This window comes from Fusarium mangiferae (genome assembly GCF_900044065.1).
Source record: "Fusarium mangiferae strain MRC7560 genome assembly, contig: FMAN_scaffold007, whole genome shotgun sequence".
Classification (NCBI taxonomy): Eukaryota; Fungi; Ascomycota; class Sordariomycetes; order Hypocreales; family Nectriaceae; genus Fusarium; species Fusarium mangiferae.
In genome coordinates this window covers 387,473-407,234 of record NW_024573927.1, presented here as the reverse complement: position 1 = coordinate 407,234, position 19,762 = coordinate 387,473, and the positions used below count along the sequence as shown (strand labels likewise).

Sequence of the window (19,762 nt, the reverse complement as noted above, 5' to 3'; positions counted from 1 at the left end):
GAAAGTGCGGCACCACATAAGGGGTATCTGTCAATGCCAGGGTCCAGGGCATGATAATCGCCGCCCAATTTGTCATTTAGCAAGGAATATACAACTGTGCTCAGGTCTAATTCTTATACGCTCCTATTCAGACCGACGGGCGCACCGAAAAGAGTGGCTATTGGGAACATGAGGTCCATGGATAGGTCAGTCGGCCATTCCATAGCATCCTGAACCACTTGATATTCCAGTGTGAATGGCAACTTCTGGGCAGAGTAGTGATCCCGCGGAGGAACTTGGGTATCTCCCCCGTGACGTCGTAGTGAACTCCTTTTCAGTATCTCCACCAACAAAAGCCAGCGTTGTCCACAGCCAGTGCCACATGAAGGATTGTCACACCAAAGCACGCCCTTGGTGTTGTCGTTGAAGATAGGATGCTCGCCCGTGTCAAATGTCAGGTTCGAAAGCCACCCAAAGCTGTCCGGGCCGGTGTTATCCGAGAGCATCACAAACCTCAGAACAATGTAATCACCCTCGTATATCCAGAAGTAACGAGCCCCGCAATGCCGGCAATTATAGCCGTGGTTTGGACACCAAGCTTTTGGGCCGTAACAAGCCTCGAGTTTGTGAACCGGCGTCCCAGAGACGGGGAAGCATTTGCATTTGTCAGATATCATACACGACACGATAGAATCGATCTGTGATGAAGCATGTTGACAAAGACCCTCAACACCATTTTCCTTCAATTGTTCCAGCAGACGCACCTGCAGTGCGGCCATTCCTGGAAATTGTCGCTGGTTGATCTTGAGCATTGGGAAAGATTTTGATAACAAAATTTCGTGGATGGCTTCTCGGCATGAAATGCGGATGTTTGGGTAAGATCTTGTGACGCTCCGTAAATCGGCGGCTCCTTTACTATCCGCAACGTAGTGATCAGGATGTGTGCAGTGAGCATACAGACTTTCCCTACAATTCGGTTGCAGTTTTGCCGAGACTTTGACATGCTTGCAAAGGTCGACGTGCCCCAACAACCCCACGCAGACATTTTCTTTTTCCTTATACTGCGGGAAAAGAAGTTCTGGGTGGTTTTGATTGCATCCAGCGCAACGAATGGGCTGCAGAAGTCTCCGTAGCCGAGTCTCCAGTTCCCCGGAGTCTAGGAGATCACCACAGGGCTCGCATAGTGACCTTCGCAGCAAAATCCGCTTGATGAGACGAAGTTGTTCGCATGTAGATCCAAGTAGCGTAGATCCAAGGACGCGTTTAGTCTGTTCTGTATAGCGCAGGATGTCCCAATAGAAATCGTCAAACTCCATATCTTCGGTTAATTCGCGCAGGGCCTGACAGGTTTGACGCAGCATGTAAAGCGAGCTATTCGGTAGAAAGCGCATGACGTGAAGCAGTAGCTCTGGCGGGAGTTGTAGTAGTTGAGATCCTAGGTTTTGTTGACTCCCCAACTTCAAGGGCTCGAACGGTGCTAAAAGGTCTGCATCTTCTTGCACGGGTGTATCCAAGTGGACTGCCGTTTCTCCGTCATAGGCCTCCAGGAGAGCGACCTGATATCTACCATCCCTGAGTCGGAACCGGTCACGCATGCGTTGGAACCACGGCAATGAGTACTGTGGATCTAATTTGAAGTGAGGCATGGTGGCGATGTTGATGGGTGGTCTAAGAGGAGCTGATGTGGGCTGAATTGAACAAGAACAAGTCAGGGGGTTCAAAGACAGAATGTACATGTTTTATAGTATTACCTTGCTTGCAAAATGGCTACCTGACCTGCAAGTCAGAAAGTTTAAGGATGCAGAGATACATCGAGTCCAATCATATTATATTAGAGTTTCCCTAAGTTAAATTTCATTCCAAGATCATTAAATGGTTTGACTCAGAAGCTTGCCCTCTAATCACCGATTTTCAAACTTTATATATGCTCAGTCAGGTACAGAAGTTCTGTGGAGTCAAGAACCTTCCCAATACCCAATTTGATCAGGCTTTGAGTTGGAATTTGTGCGATTAGGTATGTTTGTTCAAAGAGACAATGTAACTGGGCAAATTGTCATTCTCACCCACCATCAATCTGTCAGTCAACCCGCGAAAACAGCACCGATCGATGAGGCCCCCGAAATCGTTACTTTCTACTTGAGATTCGTACTATGTTACTTGCCCCATCTCAACTGAACATCCGGTAGACTTACCAGCCAAATGACAAAATTGGCCGCGAGGATCCGGCCCGTGAGCCTGGTGTTGCCAGACACCGCCCTGTCCCAACATTTGGATTCTTGTAGCGACTGGAACTCAATACACACCTCGAACGTTAATTCTCTTCGCCAATCGATAAGGTATGAAATATCCTCGGGGCGGATGAGCAAAGCAGAAAAGGGAAGAAAGGAACGCCACTAGGGACTTCTCCAACAAACAGGGTCTTAGGTTCGCACGAAAGAGGCTGAGGGCTCAGTCAGGGGGAGACGAAAACGCTCGCAATGGCATTCTGGCTCAATCAGACTAGAGCGGCCTAAATACCTCCTTAACCGCAACCAGCAGGAGTAATAACAGATAGCACTGGCTCGAGCCCCAACACCAGCAGTGCCAGACCATCACAGTGCCGTCTACCTCACCACCGCCGCCAGCAACCATGGGAGACTGGCTCACCAGCAGAACTAGACCATCGCACTACCATCAAGCTCACAACTTAGACATCATACCTAGATGTCTGGCCAGCAACAATGGGAGACTAGCTTACCACCATAATTTATATATTGGCTATTATAGGGATAAAACTACTATCAGTGAGAAGGTGTATAAGTATGAGTATCTCCTAAAGACCTGGAGATGAATTCACCACGAACAGCATCAGAAAAAACAATAACAAGATGCACGCCGACGAGCCCTCCGCCCGCCAAACCCTGCTCGCCGGCGCCGACCGGGTTTCCGCCGCCGGAAGCGCTGTTGGGGAGGTCAAAGCGGCCTGTTCCCAAGTAACAGCCGTGTCTGCCTGGGGTATTATCATCGAAACTGTGGCCAAAGGGCTCACCACGGCCGCCTATGTCGTGACCTTGGTGGAGAAAGGGAAGGACATTGCCCGTTTGGGTTGAGGGCCGAGATGCAGACGATGAAGGACGAGATTGAAAGTTTTCGGGGGCAGGCGGAGGGAGTCGAGGCAGAGAATAGTCCTTTTCTATGCCTCCTTTTTTTCAAGCTTCACAAAACACCAACACCAGCCGAAAGTCACCACTAGAACCAGCCATCACACTGCCAGATACATCACCACCACTACCGTCAGCAACCATGGGAGGCTGGCTCACTAACATGGCCAATGTATTGGTGAGAAAAAGGTTAAGGTGAAGATAAGAGATGGGTAGATGGGCCAAGTGCCCGGTGATAACGACGAAGACAACGACGAACTCAGCGCTCAAAAAGAGCGGCAAGACATGCGTCGCCCCAACAGTGAGATCCGCGCCCTCCAAAACCGTGAAGTACCCTCTCGACCTCCTCAAAACCTGAGAATGCATTAGGGGGGTATTTGGGCTGATATGCGTAATCTGGTTGGTGTTGCAAGGGGAAAAAGACGCTCCTCATAAAAAGAGCCGAGGCCTGCTACAATCACATCGCCCCCCGCCGCCGTGACCCTCGTCGAATGGAACCATATCATGTTGAACGAGACGATGAATCACGGGACTGCAAGTCTTGGGCTCTCAGTTGCCCCCGCTGCATCATAGCACAACTACTTTATCTCCCCAATATTATCATTTGCTGAGGTTATTTCAGCTTCTTGAGGATAGGTTTATTACAAAATTTGTGCCTGCCACACTAAAGTTTGTTATTCTTTTGCGAAGGTCAAAGATAAAAATGCAGCAGGTAAGTGGAGGAACCTCAGAAATTAACTTTGAGTATAAAGTGTAGCCTCTACTGTAGTAATTTCTGAGAACCACTGATTCTTCTTTATGAAAGTCTACACTGTAAAGTTTCTGATCTTAAGTCAGGCGACCCCGCCATTTTCTTATTTATATAACGCTCGTCTATCCTGTCGTCCTTCAAATCAGTGATCATCACTTCATACCACTCACAAGCATCATCGCCATGACTCGCCTCAGGCTGGAATATAACTTCTCACACACACCGATCCAGCGTCTCTTGAACCGTTTTCGGTCCAGCAGAGGCACTTATCGCATTCCAGATTTTAAAGAAGAGAGTTGTTCGGTTCAGACACCCCTACCTGACAAAGGTCTTGTTTCAGCACCTCCCGAGATTAGAAACCAAGGGATTAGACTACTACAACTGCCACCAGAGTTGATAGTCCTTGTCATGCTATTTCTCCCACACAGCTCTCTCTATATGGTCCGCCAAACCTGCAGCGCCTTACGCAACTTGGCCGACGATTTCAAGTTCCAAGCTTTCCGGACTGATATTCTTCGGAGTGGCGAAGAGCACTCCTGCATCACCAAAGCTCAGTTCGATGAACTTAGGGAGATTCAACGGATACTGCTACGAAGATCCCTTTGTACTCCTTGCGGCCGTCTCTTCGACTCAGGGGAACTGGAGAGTAGATTAATGGGGCTGTGGCTGCCGCGCCAATGTACTGGATGTCATGAAGAGCATCCAACACTTCTATTTCCTCAGGGTCAGAAAGCGACCTACAAGTGCGTCGGATTACTGGGCAAACTTGCTGTTTGCAAGCACATCAACGTTTCCGGCAAGGTCAAGCCGTACATCAGAAGGAAGACAACGGTCAATTGTACCGATCCGGAACATGTTCTTATCGGCAGAAAGGACTCTAGAGATCGACCAGCCTTCCAGAAATATCGTGCAGGGATTTCCGTCGACCCAGGGTACTATAGGGCTACATCAGAAGTGTTCAGAACATTCCCCTTGGCAAAGCTCAATGCTCAACAGTTCCCCGAGTTGGAAGCTTTGAAAAGTCATCTGATGAAGCATCTGAGGCAGCTGGAGCCGGGCAATCTTTGCCTCCATGCTTCGAATCAACTCGATTCCATCGTTTCATGCCTGGTTTCGGATGATTGCGCTCTCTCGAGGCACCCCAACAACCTCCATAAGCTGCCTGTGTGTCATGCACACGATTTAAAGTACCAGACGAGACTCGAGTGCCCCGGACACCAATACCGTTGTCGCTACTGTGACACACAATACCTCTGGGTTCTTGAGGGAGATTATGTTGCGCTCCAAGTCAAAATGAGAATACGCAGTGTTAGTGCGGATAGCATGGATTGGCTTTCAAACCTCACTTTTGACAGTGAGGATCATCCCATTTTCAATAGCTATACTGAAGGGATACTATGGTGTAGTGATCCTTCTTGTGGTACGAATTGTGGCTATCGCTGGCTGAAGATGGTGGAAATCTTTAACAGATCTACACTTAATTGGGGTCGTCTGAGCGTGGACCTTTTCGATCGGGAACCTGAATTTATGGTCAGATTCCCTTTGAGCTTGGAATACCAGACGTTTGAGACATCATCTTGGGAACATGGATTCACGGACCTAGACTGTCTTTGAGGATCTCTATGGAATGAGGCATTCCAGGAATATAAATCTCGCGAAATGAGGACTAGAATAAATATGTTGAAGTTTTAATTTGGTTCTGTGACCTTTATCTTGATCCACTCTGTGAGGATGTGACTGGCAACAAGGACTACATGCGTGAATTTACAAGGTTCCCAGACAAGGTGTGTTAAATTTTAACGCGAAAAATAAGCCATCAGGATCACAAAGTCAAAGTCTCGAGCATCCATTCACAGTCCCAGGAAGAATCGCCTCCAATAAGTTGGCCAAAAGTTTATAAACCAGGGCATTAGTTACAAAACGACATCCATCTCTCCGAATCTCGGACAGTTCTTTCATCTAAACATTTACCCTTCCCAAGACACAACACTATTACGAATGCGTGCCCTCGACGTTCTTGATCTCATCATTGTTCTGGAGGTGCTGCTGTGCATCGCTATGATATGCAAGCACCTGCACACGGCTTACAAGTACATGCAAAGGAAGCGCAGAATAAAGGTCAGTTCGAAGCTAGCAGCTATTTGTGACGCGGACTAAGATTGCATGTAGAATAATAAGATGCGGAATTGGGACGGCCTAGACGACAAGAATCTGGAGATGGGTTGGAGAGCAGACTCCTCCGGGACATTATCTCCCTGCTAGAGGGAGTTAGTCAATCAGCTAGCTGACCTCGAGAACGAGCGGATATATGCTTGCGCAGTTTGTAGATTTACGCTTAGCTTGGCAAGATCTGGCACTGGATGACGACGAAATAATAAATAAATCTTTAAATATGAGAAGGATTATTTATTCTCAGGGTCTATGTTGATGCGTTCTTTCGACGAAATGTCAGACGAAAAGCTTATGCCCGACTCCTTCAGCCACAGAACAATGTCGAATTTGATCCTATGGCCACATGTGCTGCTTGCAGTTGAGACTTGTGACCGAGAGCTTAAATCAGCACAAAAGAACTCAGGGGCAAATTCTCCGTTCTGATTGGCCACGTTGGCGAAATCTGGGATTTGTATTGAATCTGCTATCTTCTCTCGGCTGGATTTAAGCTCTCAGCCACAGGTCTCAGCGGCAAATAACACTTCTAGCTCACAACTTAGGTATTCAATCTGCAAAGTTACCAATAGGAACTAGAGTTCGATTTACTGGTGGGTAGGCTTTGAAGTTTCAGTGGTCACATTTTTATGTGTTACAACTTACAGTTGAAAACTACTGGAGCGTGTCTCATGACCCCTTTTTACTTCGTTATACTATTGGTGGACTATTGCTGAAGACTGATAGAGGTTTGTGTGACATACCCTAATTGCATAAGCTTTCAAGGGCTTCACTATATATGTCCACCATGGGTCACTCCTGATCCCTCCACGCGACCTTCATTTACAAATTCTACTTCCCATTTCATCATACCAAAAGTTCATTTCCTCTACTCATTGTCACAGTCAAGTTATGTCTGCTCACTCAAGCACTCAACCACAAATCTCGCCTGCAAATAAACCACCTGTCACCATCAACACAATGAACAAGATTCCGGCTGATATCCACGTTGTGGACAACTTTTTCTTTGAAAAGTTCTTTCGCGCCCCTCCATCAAACCATATTGAGCAAAAGCCATGGCCCGATACTCAAGTAATCGGCGTTGAGGCAGAGAACGCCAGCGACTATCACGACAGTGCTTTCCGGCTTTACGAGGACGCTGAGAAAGTATTTCAACAGCAGCCAACGCGACTCTTCCTGCACGGCTTTCTCCTGTGCGAGAACCAGATCGAGCTTTGGCTCTTCAGTCGATCTGGAATCTACCGCTGCGGGCTCTTCTTCAACGGAATCACCAACTACAACAGCATCTTCGCCCGCTACAGCAAAATGAGCGAGGCTCAGCGAGGTATCAATCCTGCTGTCCACATAGACGAAGACGGATCGCAGTACATCTACGTCAAAGGCAGCGCGAACAAACTAGAGCCATATGAGAGCGATCACCCACGAGAATACAAGCTCACACTCGACAAGCGACCTTACTGGACTCCGACCAACCTTTCAGACAAGTTTCCGACGAGCTATGGCGCTACAGACTGCCATGGCAAGTGGTTCCTCGTTATGTTTTTAGAGATAAATTTGGAACTTTTCGGGGCAGAAAACCCCCTGTTTCCGCCGGAGCACCCTACCTGGGGCACCAGCCGGGCTATTGACTACCAATGCCTCGACGCCTATCCTGTCGAATTGTCCTGCATGGTCTGGTCGTAGAGAGCTTCTGGGCGAACCCTTATGTTGGGTTTTATGTTTTGTTTGCGGCTTGTGTTCATAGCTTAACCTTGCTGGTAGCAGTCACCTGTATAGTGCTGCATGGTTGCCTCCCCCTTTGGGGTCGCCGGTTAATAGCGTTTTTGAGAGGGCGGTTATTGAGAATATAAAATGAAGCGGAGGGTTATTGTAAATAGGCATGAAGTTCAATATTACCATTATCACAAGTCACGAAAGAACGGGAATTGATGAAGAAGTGTAGACCAGGCATAACAACGATCCACTAGAGACGGCAGTAAACCGCAGGGACTTGCCCCAAAGGAATAAAAGAATGTAGGTGATTTATCATAATCTTAGAGGACTCTTCGATTAATTTAGAGCAATTTAGGGTCATGCCCATGATGCTCGCTCTTCCCCGAACACGACAGATTACGGGTTAAATCGACGTTTGATCTCTCCTCCAATCATGAAACCCGCATTAATCCTGATTGCGCCTGGTAATCCAGTTTCTCATATGCTGATCCCTGAACATAAGTTCCATCAGCGCTGTAGTAGCGTCACGCTAGGGGTATACCTCCGTCAGCGATCCACCAAAGGGGTGTCTCGTATTCGGATTGTGGGAATCCGACAGACTAAAATCTTGGATAAGCGAGGAATCGATCTGCTATTTAGTTTCTAGCACGACCTCAACTGAGTTGGGTTCTTGAGAGCTCATCGTCACAATGTTGCGAGAAGTTGTGTATAGTGCCGCAGGGTTCATCCTGCTTGCCTACGCGGCAGAATGGATTCTCTCATTGTTCGATGATCCAAGGGAACCAAAGAGACTACAGTCGAAAATACCGCTCTTTGGACATTTATGGGGTATGATGAAGTATAGTTCTGGCTATCATGGAATCACAAGGTACTTACAACCCGCCTCCTTCACCAACCGTCGCTGACCCTGGCAAAGCAAACAAACAAACGAAGAAATGTACACAGTCGCCATCTTCAATACCAAGCTCTACATCGCCAAAACATCCCGTCTCATCCCTCTAATCCAAAAGACCTCGAAGACCCTCTCCTTCCGACCCTTCATGCAAACAGCCGCCAAACTCATGGGCGATGCCAAACCCGAGACTTTTGAAGTTTTTGGCACAGAATGGGTTGATTCGTTTAGTCACGCTCACAAGAATGGTCTTGCTACGGGGCCGTTCCTTGATGAACAGAATCTTCGCATGGGAGATCGCGCGTTGATCGATATTGAACAACTTCTTCCCGAGTGCAAGGATGGTGTTTCAAAGGTTAACTTGCTGGAGTGGGCGCAGTATGCTGTTGTGCAGGCTAGTGCTTGTGGAATCTTTGGTGTAGAGCATCCTTTTCTTGATCCAAAGGTTGACCAAGCTTTTTGGTAAGCGTCTCCTGACCTCCAGCGATTCTCTTGGCTAATTTGATAGGAAATGGCAATCATATCTTCCTCTTCACATGGTAAACCTCGATATAACCGGCAAAGGCTACGCTGCACGCCAAATTGTCTTTGATGCTTTCCGCAAGTACAACAAAAATCTTCCCACCGATGTATCATTCATCTACAAAGAACGTCTCCGATCTATGCAAGAGGCTGGCATTGATGAAGACGACATTTGCAAGCAACAAGCTACTTTTGGAACTGCTGCTTTCGCCAACACCGTTCCTATTATGTACTGGACTATCTATGAACTCTTCTCTCGACCTGATCTTCTTGAAGAAGTGCGAAAGGAAGTCATTGAGCAAGCTATCAGCGGAGATAGGAAAACCGGCTTCAAAGTTGATGTCGCTGCTCTGAAGACGAAATGTCTTTTGACATTATCTGTATTCCAGGAGACTCAAAGACTACGACATGTCCACGCCAACATCCGCAAAGTAACAGAAGACACCCTCCTCGATGGAAAATACCTCCTCAAAGCAGGCCACTACGTAATGATGCCAGGCCAACCCGTCCACACCAACACGTCAACATGGGGCCCCACCGCCGACCAATTCGATCCTTATCGCTTTACCAAAGACTCATCAGACCGAAAAGCTAGCAGCTTCGTAGCTTGGGGCGCACCGCCGCATCTTTGTCCAGCACGTCAATTCGCCACGACTGAGATTCTCATCGTGATTGCGCTCCTTGCTGTGAGGAGCGATATTGCCCTTGTGAAGGGGGAGTGGGTGAAGAACCCGGCGCTGAATACGGGGGATATGGCTACTGTTTATACGCCGAAGAAAAGTGTTGAGGTGGAGGTTAGGAAGAGGGATGATTGGGATGGGGAGTGGAGTTTGATGATGGGGGAGAGTAAGACGAGAATTTCTCTTGCTTCTGGTTAGAAATGCTTTAATTTCATCGTTATAGACTTAGAATCAACGATGAAAATTTAAAACATTCGGTGCACCAACAGGATTCATATGTGTGCTATGGGAGGAAAGAAATCTAGGACCTTGATCCTAAATGACGAAAGATTTAGGTAACTTGGTGTAAGTTTAGGATATCTTTCATTGAGTTTATCTTGTACCCTATATCAAAGTCTGGTATTTTCTTGTTCCCTGTGGTCCTGATTAATCACGCATAACAGAAAGCAGTAATTTCCACAATCACTCAACCGCTCATGCAGATCTGAATCATGTGCAACATCATGAGTCACCGCGTCAGTGGTAAGCTGACGATCAAGGTCTGCAGATCAATTTTCGGATTACCTTGAGTCGGCCGCCCGATACTTCCGAGCTAAACATCTCACGGGACACGAAAACCACCAAAGATCCGTGATTCTCCACTAAAAAGTCCCGGGAGTCATTCGGGACGCCTTATGAGGCTGAAAATCGTAGTCATTGCCTTGATTCTTTGGCGCGGTTGCCTGCCGTGAGAGAGAAAGAAAAGATCTAGCCAGAAGCGAAGCTGCCATAATAAGCAGAGCTAAAGACGCGATATTTAGCGTGAGGCTTGCCTAAACCTTTTTGTCGATTAAAACAAAGGTCACTAGTTTTCTTACCATTACCGCAGTTTATCCAATGAAAATTGCCTCGTCGGTGAGCGATATCCACTTTTGGGGGCTGAGTAATTGATTCATGCAGGTTCGAGGGGATGAGGGGTCACAGAGGCAATTCGCAGTGATTAACAAAAGAGCTGCCTTGGCTGATGCACCGTAAGCAACGACTATTTCAACCTCATTCACCTCAATCTCACTCTCATACCTCTCATCTTCAACTCCAAATAATTACATCGCACCCATCTCATACACTACCGCCCTGACATCTTCAGCTGCCAACCCTGGACCGCCAGGATGACAATCGACCAGGATCCCATCCTCACTAAACTCCGCGATGTATCCCTCTCAACAGAGAACGGCGTAAGCAATCATCACACAACCGATCAAGACCATCTCGCTACCGCGGGACTCCTCTCAGAGCGAGAAAGTGAAGCATGGCAAAGAGCGATAGAAAAGGTCGTTCGATGCGTTGTGTCGGTCAAGTTCTCGCACCCTTACTCGTTTGATACCGAAACTAGCAAGACGAGCGAAGCAACGGGCTTTGTTGTCGATGCGGAAAAGGGTATTATTCTTACTAATCGACATGTTGTCGGCCCTGGGCCCTTTTCGGGGTACATCGTCTTCAATAACCAGGAAGAAGTCGACACGTACCCTATTTACCGCGATCCAGTGCACGACTTTGGTTTTTTGAAGTTTGATCCCAAGGCGGTTAAATACATGGCTCTCACCGCGATGGAACTCAGACCAGATCTCGCAAAGGGTAAGTCCCCAGCCTGAAGGGAGCAAGAAAACTGAGAACCTTGGAAGAGGATGTCAAAATAAACTGAGGAGAGAGTTTCCTAAGCTTAGGCTGACTTACCTAAATATTTTCGTCGCTCAAGGCCAAGATTCTCAGTTCTCTTGCCTCCTGTAGCGAGCCTTTGAGACAAATCACGCTGCTAACATGACACAGTCGGCACCGAGATCAAAGTCATCGGCAACGATAGCGGCGAAAAGCTCGGTATCCTCTCTGGTTTTATCAGCCGTCTTGACAGAAATGCTCCTATATACGATGGCTACATGGACTTCAACACATGCTACTTCCAAGCGAACGCCTCAGCATCGGGAGGAAGTTCCGGAAGTCCTGTTGTCAACGTCGATGGACATGGTATCGCGCTCCAAGCAGGCGGGCGTACTGATGGATCAACGGATTACTTCCTACCGCTTGATGGACCGCTACGCGCGCTGAAGCAAATCCAACACGGTGAGAAGGTGAAAAGAGGTGAGATTCAGACCGTTTTCAAGTTGAAACCCTTTGATGAGTGCCGACGGCTGGGGTTGAGTCCTGAGTGGGAGAGTGTTTTGCGCAAGTCCTTTCCTGGCGAGGATAATGTTATCGTTGCGATGGATGTTTTACCCGAAGGTCCTTCAGACGATAAATTGAAGGAGGGTGATATCCTTCTTAAGATCAACGGGGATCTCGTCACCCAATTCCTCCGTCTCAACGAGATCTTCGACTCAAACATTGGAAAAACCGTGCGCATTCTCGTCCAAAGAGACGGCCAAGACGTTGAGGAGGACATCCTCGTCCAAGATCTCTGTGAAATCACACCAGATCGCTTCGTCACCGTCGGAGCAGCCTGTTTCCACGACCTATCATACCAAGTCGCCCAGCGATACTTCCTCCCCTGCCGTGGCGTGTACGTCAGTAAATCCGGCCCGTTTCACCCCACGCACGATAACTACATCATGGTTGATAGCGTCAATCACAAAAAGACGCCGAATCTCGATACCTTTGTGCAGGTAATGAAGGATATTCCCGACAGAGCACGCGTGGCTATTAAATTCTGGTATGTTTGGGAACCGCAGACTGTTCGAACAGCTGTTGTGCCGATTGATCGGCATTGGTTTCAGCGCATGAAGATGTTTAAGAGGAATGATACCACAGGTGTTTGGGACGTTGAGGTACTGGCTGAGCCGCTGCCTGCGATTCGACCACCGCCGTTGAGTGCGTCTTTCGATGCGCTGGAGCATATTGCGCAGCGCGAAATTGCCGAGATTGCGAGGAGTTTCGTACATGTGAGATTCTCGTCACCTGTCCTCATCGATGGACAGTCTACGCGCATTAAACTTGGCATGGGCCTCGTCGTCAACGCTGAGCGAGGCTACGTCATCGTTTCAAGAACTGTTGTCCCCACGAAACTGTGCGATATCGAACTCACCTTTGCCGACTCTGTCCTTGTTCCCGGAAAGGTCGTCTTTTTACATCCTGCGCACCACTACGCCATCATTCAATACGACCCCAGCCTCGTTGACGCACCAGTCAAAAGCGCAATCTTCAGCACCGAGAGAATCTCACAGGGTGCACCGACTTTCTTCGTCGGGCATAATGATTGCGATGAGATGGTATATGCCTCAACAGCCGTGACGAAAGTCATTCCCCTCGAACGAGAACCACCAAATCCACCCCGCGGCCGCCCTGTCAACGTTGATCGTATTGACGTTGAGACAAGAATTGGAAACCACTGCGGTAGCGGCGTGCTCATCCGTGAAGATGGCGTCGTCCAGGCCCTTTGGGTCGTCTATGAGATGGAAGATCTCGACGAAGCGTGTTTCGGTCTGAGTTCCCAAGCCATCGCGCCCATCGCCGAGAAGCTGAGCCAAGGCATCGTCCCAACCCTGCGTAGTCTCTCCATCGAGCTCGAGGCCGTGACGATGATTGAAGCGCGAGTCATGGGCGTAGCGGAAGAGTGGATAGAAAAGGTCCAGAGCAAGTCCTCCTCCGACCGACGACTCTTTATGGTCAAACGCGGCCCGAAGCAACTTCCAGGTCAACTCGGTGAAGGCGACGTCCTACTCACGCTCGATAACAAGCTCATCACGCAGCTTCACGACGTGGATGTCATGTACTGGAAAGAAAGCCTCGACGTTGTCGCTGTACGAAATGGCGAACAGATCAACTTCAAAGCGCAGACTGTTTCTGAGGATGAGTTTGAGACTTCGCGCGTTGTTAACTTCTGCGGCTTGACGGCGCAGAAACCACATCGCACTGTGAGACAGAGCATCAAGAAGCTGCCGAGCGAAATATACATCGCAAGTTGGTTCATAGGATCGCCGGCGAACCTATATAACGTCTATGCAACGACTTTCATCACACATATCGACAATAAACCTACACCAGATCTAGAATCGCTCGTGGGGATCATTGCTAGCATTCCTGACAAAACATGTGAGTGAAGATAGCAGTCTTCTTTATCCCCCCTTCCCTTCATTCATGTGAGAAAATAATTAACGAGAGTACAGACTTCAAGATCAAGATGATGAACTACACCGGAACTCCCTCCGTCGTGACAATCAAGAAGGATGAACGCTACTGGCCTACTGTTGAGTGGCTTCGTGATGAGACGCATGTAGAAGGATGGAAGAGAGTTACATACGAGAATGGTGAGGTTATACAGGGCGAGGGTCTTTATGGCATTACACTCTGAGCGAGGTGTTGGTAGACAATGGGTTCATGACTTGTATTATATAATTGCAGTATCTCCATTCATACATCGCACTGAGAGCGAATACACTACCGAACTATGACGCGGGCTTTTGAGCGATCATCTGTTTGCACTTGTTGGTTGTCTTCTCGCAAGATGAGATGGCCCGCTGTAAGCACTAAGTAGGCTACGGCGCCAGGGAAAGCAGCACGAAAGATTGGAACCATAGTTGCCAAATGGATTTAGGTGGGTTTTGTATCAATTGAATCGGATTTAGGCAAATTTAGCATAATCTTAGCCTGCCTTCAGACCAGTCTTTGGCACTTGTAGCTAAAGGTCGGGAGATTTTTACGCATGGAGCTCCTCTTCCAGCGGGTCTAGCGCGTCGACTGCCTACCAGATCTAGGCACCAGCCCCATTTACAGGGATTGCTCTAGTGCTGAGCAGAAACTTATAAGGCGCTTATCCAACGACTTCAAAAAAGCTTCAACTCAACTTCACCAATCTCTTCTCATCTTACTTCAATCATCATGGCTTCTGACGACTCAAGACTCGTCACTGAGATATGGGACAACATCTGCTCCTTCCTCACACCACCGAACCTCTCAAATCTCCGTCTCACGTCTCACAGACTCAATGACATCGCGCGACCATGGAAATACAGAAGCTTCCGCCTCGAAGCATTCGCGCCTTCATCAGTTGAGCGATTTATCCAGATCGCCAAGATCCCCGAACTACGCAGCTTAGTTCGAGAGATCACAATTGATACACGCATTGATTTTGACTTTGAGTATCTCTGCAACGAGTCATACATCTTCCCAACAGCTTTCATGAATGCACTCCCCCACTTACGCTGCTTCACCAACGTTACAGCGCTTCATATTCGCTTTGAAGAACACTGTGGTGAAGATGATCGGTACTATCAAACAATTGAAGAAACGTTTGAGTTTCGGTACCGAGTCCTTGATACTATTCTGCACTGCGCTGCGGGTCTTTGGACGCTGGAGAAGCAGATCAAGATTGACCAGGGGATGGAGGGATATATTTATCTTGACGAGGATGAGAAATTTGACTACAGTGATCAGGATCTTGAGTTCACTCACGATAAACCATTCTCGTTGAAAGAGCTGACGATTACGCATCTTGCGGATTATGACGACCCCAGTCTGAATGCCTCTGAGGCCTGGAAGACCATAATCTCCCTACCAAGTCTTGTCGACTTAAGGCTTTTCGTTACAACAGAAGAGTGTGACGCTTCGCCTGAAAGTACAATCCACTATGTCGAAAAGTACGATTTCTTCGGCAACCTGCACAACACATGGCTCTCGCCCAACATCACGGATCATTTGCGCGTACTGTCCCTATACTTCAAAGACTACTGGGGCTGGTTCCCCATCATGGATTTTCGAAACGTCGGGGAAGACTCACCATTCCCTCAACTCAAGGTTCTTGCGCTTGGGAACTACGTCTTCACTCATGAGTGGCAGATCGAGTGGTTTGCGAAGCTCGGCAAAGAAAATGGCAGTGGAGGTTTGGTAGAGCTGTATCTTGACGATTGTCCGATTCTGTATCATGCTCGCCAGCTTCGTATCGGAAACGATGGGTATGCCGATCATACAGCCCATACAGCGCAAGGTGGTACAGGACGAGGATGGAACCCTATCAAGCGCGACTTTCCGATCCGATGGCATCATATCCTCTCTCAATGGAAGGATTCGATGAAGGGGCTGAAGACACTCCGAATTGGCCATGGATGTTGGTGGGATTGTCCTAAGGACACTCGCCAGGCGATTTTGCAAGACCCTGATTACAAGGACATCGACTTGCAAGCTATGGACCATCGCCTCACACGAAACCAGCACCGAGACTTTGCCTGTCCTGCCCCCACGGACGAAGAGTACTGGGACAGGGAGAACACCTGGGTTTCTGAGAAGCATAGATACGGCACGGGTATTGATAATCAGAGAACGAGTCGGATGCAGTACATCGAGTACAATTGTGGTCTCGGGCCTTCGCCGTGGTTGGAGAAGAATTCGCGGTATGATTGTGATGAGGAGGGATTTGCCCCGGAGAAAGGGACGTTGGAGAAGGATAATGCTGCGTGGGATATGATGATGGCTGCTACTCGAGCGAGACTTCAGGGCCTTACTGTTTGAGTTTTCATGGTTTAGCGTCGTTGGGATTATGTCTGTTCATGAACAGGTGATGTACATTAGGACATCATAGTGTTCAGGAGATGAGATTTAGTTATATCATTTTCTTTGTTCAGAGATCATTTTTGACTCAAGATCAGCCCGCTGCTGTTCAGTAGCTCTAATCGTTAGAACATTAGAACAACTTGAGATCAGTTTTGTGTGGAAAGAGAGACATGCTTTGTTCACACTTTACACTCTGAACTCAGAAATGTGAGTTTAGATGGCACTTCTTATCAATAAAGCACTCCTCATCCTTCTAGACGCGCTTCACGCATAACATACCTGCTGAAATAGCCAAGGTATGTATTTTATGAGATCATGTAGCCAATCTCTCATCATTGCTCCTATCGCTGGTAAACCGATGTATTCTGCCGGCTGCTGACACTGCCATCCAATCGAACTTCTGGCTGTCACCTAACCATAAACAACACGTTCCCTAAGTCTATTCTAACTTTAGGCTCACCTCATAAATAAATATCGCCTTCAGCTCAGCGCTTCCTCGCCTCATCACCACCAACCCACCGCAACCATGTCCTCTCCCAGCAAAGCCCCCAAGCGCAGCGATATGATCCTCGCCATGAACGACCCCTACATGAAACAAATCATCGACGGCACTAAGACCTACGAGTTCCGCAAGTACAACATGGCCGGCATCAAACGCATCTGGTTCTACCGCACTGCTCCCCACTCCGCCATAACTCACATCTGCCCCGTCAACGAAGCTGTCACGAGAAACCCCGGCGACGCGCCACTGCCTGAAGATGGGCTGGGAAACAAAGAGTACAATGAGAAGGACGTGGATTTCGAGGGCTACGACTTTGCGTATCGGATTAACGCGGTTTATGAGATTCAGGCGGAGGGTGGACGGGGCATTACTTGGGCGATGATGAGGGATGAGCATGGTATGAAGATTGCGCCACGGGGAAGAGTCAGGGTCCCTGAATCGATGATTGAGCAGTACCGGTTGGAGGACCAGAAGAAGGTTCTGTGAGGGAGGATGGTGGAATTGGCACTATGGGATGTTACCAGTATGGCTTTTGATCGTGAAGTGGATATGCAGTCGAATACAAACACTGAGAACTTGCCCTGAGACTTCTGAATTGTGACTAGATATATATTTATGTCCTTCAGATTAATACTCTTCCCTGAAATTGATCTATATCTTGATATCGTATATGACTGCTAACTCCAGAATCTTCCTGATAACCAACCCTTGAAACTCCATATTATAGAGTTCCCTATCTATGAAGTCATATCCACAAGGCTGTTCGGCTGCTGTTCCACTCTTAGGGCGTACCTACACTTACAGACGCGTCAGGTCCGCGAACAAATCGTGTTCGTACTACTTACGCCACTGCAAGTTGAAGCCTATGACGTTCGTCATGTGTTCCTAGCAATGTTTTCCAGCTCCACCAACGCATACCACTGTATCACTACCTCTTTGGGCCTTGGCAAAAGCTCACATTGGTTGAAGCACTTACATCCTTCAAGTTAATGAACTTCCCTTCCAGGCAGCTACCTCGAGCAGTGATTACATTGACTAAATGGAAAACGATCTGGCAGTGCTAGATAGTGTTCACATGCCATGATGTGCGGTTTGGTGTTACACTGCCAGACGAGGAGGAGAATCTCCCGACTAAGAGAATTCGCTCGCTCCAAGCCGGGAGTTCTGAAACTCTTCTTTCTACAAACCCGGTAAGACTCTTGAGCTGAGATATTTCTTTAATATCTCATCTCATTCTTCATCAACTTACATCACAACCCTTCTACATACATAACAATACTTCTACTTTCATCCCTTCACCTCTCTCAACTTACATCAGAGCACTTTGCCTCTCATCTTCATCTTCATCTTCATCTTCATCTCACTTCTATCAACTTACACAAGAGCACTTCCTCTCCCATCATCTCCCTCTCCATCAACCTTCATCACAACACTCCCAATTTTTCCATCAACAGCAAGTCTTACCTTAGAGACAACTCTCATTATCAACAGCTCTCATCACCATCTCACTCTGTCACCTCACACGACAACACTCCGACTCTTAGCATCAACGACACCCCTTACCAACGAAAACACTTATTATCAACAACTCTAATATCCCTCACCATGCTCTCGTGGTTTACCACCAAGAAGACCGTGGTTCGTAACCGCGAGCTCGGTCCCGGCGGTGTCCATCTCAAGGACTACGGTATTCCCGGTCGTATCAACCTTGTCGAGGCCCTTTCCGACATGGCCGAGGAAGATGATCGAGCTTCTGATCACCTCGATGATAACGATGTCTGGATCGACCTGGATACCCAGAAGAAAGCCATCAAGGCCACCCTTCAGCCCAAGTCTAACGTCCAAGTAAAGTCTGACGTCCGAGTCACTGTCGAGGCAACTGACGAAATGGTCAATGAACTCCAAGCCTGCATCATCGATGACTACTGGACCGAGGAAGGAATCCAGCGTCGAGCTGCGGCCGCTCTCAACGACGCCGTCCACAACTGGTTGGATGACATTGACGAGTCGGATGTTGTCAACGAGTCCAACGACTCATCTGAAGATGAGCGCTCTGTTTCCTCAAAAGAGTCTTTTGGCGCCAAGGCCAACGTCTACCAGCTCCCCAAGTTTGAGACCTTCCAGAAGACCAAGTTCAACGGTCCCATCTATGACAATGAGAAACGCCTTACTGCTTACAACGACCGCATCCTTTCCTCCGCTGTCTTCTGGGGGAAAGTCGGCGACGAATCTGACGACGACATGCCCGCTTTCTTCAAACCTGGCAACTAGATGTCTTGCAATATTGGGACTTCTTTTTGTCTGAGGTTGTAGCGCGAAGACGCTCCTTCGGGAATGTTTTCTTGTTGAGACGATTGTGTTTGTTCACGGTACAGGATTTGCTTTGGACTTTGGAGTTGCAGCATGGTAATGCTCCTTCAAGAATATTCTCTCGGCCGGTACTTGTGGTGTTAGTCTACATGAGGTGCTATGGGATCTGGTATATGTCTGGGATAGTCTCCTGAGAGGCATGTCCATTGGGATAAGTAACCTAGGTCTAGGTATTGGCAGAGGTAGTCTAGCATGAATTGAGTAATAGTATTAAATCCTGAACCCAACATGCAATTGTGACAGGCTAACCCCATTATTTTGCCGATATTACTGTTTTATGCAACCTCTTGCATAAAGCTCGCACGTACCTCGGATGACACCCAAGGATTCACATTTGACAACGGGTCGTTTCCTCCGTCTATCATGGTCCATGCCCCGTCAACCGTCACATCCAACGGTCGAGCAATGCCGGGGTAAATGATGCGACCGTTGAAACTAAATTTCTCTAGCCCCATTACGTGTCAATTCCCCCTTGTCAAACTTCCCAGGGATTTTGTTCTGCAGCAACCAACAGGTGGGGGGCGCCGAAAG

General features: G+C 48.1%; 8 protein-coding genes across 8 annotated transcripts; 7 read left to right on the top strand and 1 right to left on the bottom strand.

The window, feature by feature from the left end:
• Positions 1-113: 113 nt before the first annotated feature.
• FMAN_13226 (uncharacterized protein) lies at positions 114-1,625 on the bottom strand (the record flags this gene model as incomplete). The annotated part of the gene is made up of 1 exon (XM_041832668.1): positions 114-1,625. One exon carries the CDS (start codon positions 1,623-1,625, stop codon positions 114-116), a length of 1,512 nt encoding a protein of 503 aa, XP_041683108.1.
• A 2,428-nt stretch (positions 1,626-4,053) lies between these two features.
• On the top strand, positions 4,054-5,484 carry FMAN_13225 (uncharacterized protein; the record flags this gene model as incomplete). The annotated part of the gene is made up of 1 exon (XM_041832667.1): positions 4,054-5,484. One exon carries the CDS (start codon positions 4,054-4,056, stop codon positions 5,482-5,484), a length of 1,431 nt encoding a protein of 476 aa, XP_041683107.1.
• A 1,443-nt stretch (positions 5,485-6,927) lies between these two features.
• On the top strand, positions 6,928-7,719 carry FMAN_13224 (uncharacterized protein; the record flags this gene model as incomplete). The annotated part of the gene is made up of 1 exon (XM_041832666.1): positions 6,928-7,719. The coding sequence occupies one exon, from the start codon at positions 6,928-6,930 to the stop codon at positions 7,717-7,719; it is 792 nt and encodes a 263-aa protein (XP_041683106.1).
• Positions 7,720-8,438: 719 nt separating this feature from the next.
• Positions 8,439-10,041, top strand: FMAN_13223 (uncharacterized protein; the record flags this gene model as incomplete). Its single annotated transcript, XM_041832665.1, has 3 exons — positions 8,439-8,617; positions 8,666-9,103; positions 9,150-10,041. 3 exons carry the CDS (start codon positions 8,439-8,441, stop codon positions 10,039-10,041), a joined length of 1,509 nt encoding a protein of 502 aa, XP_041683105.1.
• A 950-nt stretch (positions 10,042-10,991) lies between these two features.
• Positions 10,992-14,164, top strand: FMAN_13222 (uncharacterized protein; the record flags this gene model as incomplete). Its single annotated transcript, XM_041832663.1, has 3 exons — positions 10,992-11,457; positions 11,650-13,905; positions 13,980-14,164. 3 exons carry the CDS (start codon positions 10,992-10,994, stop codon positions 14,162-14,164), a joined length of 2,907 nt encoding a protein of 968 aa, XP_041683104.1.
• A 527-nt stretch (positions 14,165-14,691) lies between these two features.
• On the top strand, positions 14,692-16,317 carry FMAN_13221 (uncharacterized protein; the record flags this gene model as incomplete). The annotated part of the gene is made up of 1 exon (XM_041832662.1): positions 14,692-16,317. The coding sequence occupies one exon, from the start codon at positions 14,692-14,694 to the stop codon at positions 16,315-16,317; it is 1,626 nt and encodes a 541-aa protein (XP_041683103.1).
• A 568-nt stretch (positions 16,318-16,885) lies between these two features.
• FMAN_13220 (uncharacterized protein) lies at positions 16,886-17,347 on the top strand (the record flags this gene model as incomplete). The annotated part of the gene is made up of 1 exon (XM_041832661.1): positions 16,886-17,347. The coding sequence occupies one exon, from the start codon at positions 16,886-16,888 to the stop codon at positions 17,345-17,347; it is 462 nt and encodes a 153-aa protein (XP_041683102.1).
• A 1,119-nt stretch (positions 17,348-18,466) lies between these two features.
• On the top strand, positions 18,467-19,132 carry FMAN_13219 (uncharacterized protein; the record flags this gene model as incomplete). Its single annotated transcript, XM_041832660.1, has 1 exon — positions 18,467-19,132. One exon carries the CDS (start codon positions 18,467-18,469, stop codon positions 19,130-19,132), a length of 666 nt encoding a protein of 221 aa, XP_041683101.1.
• Positions 19,133-19,762: the final 630 nt, after the last annotated feature.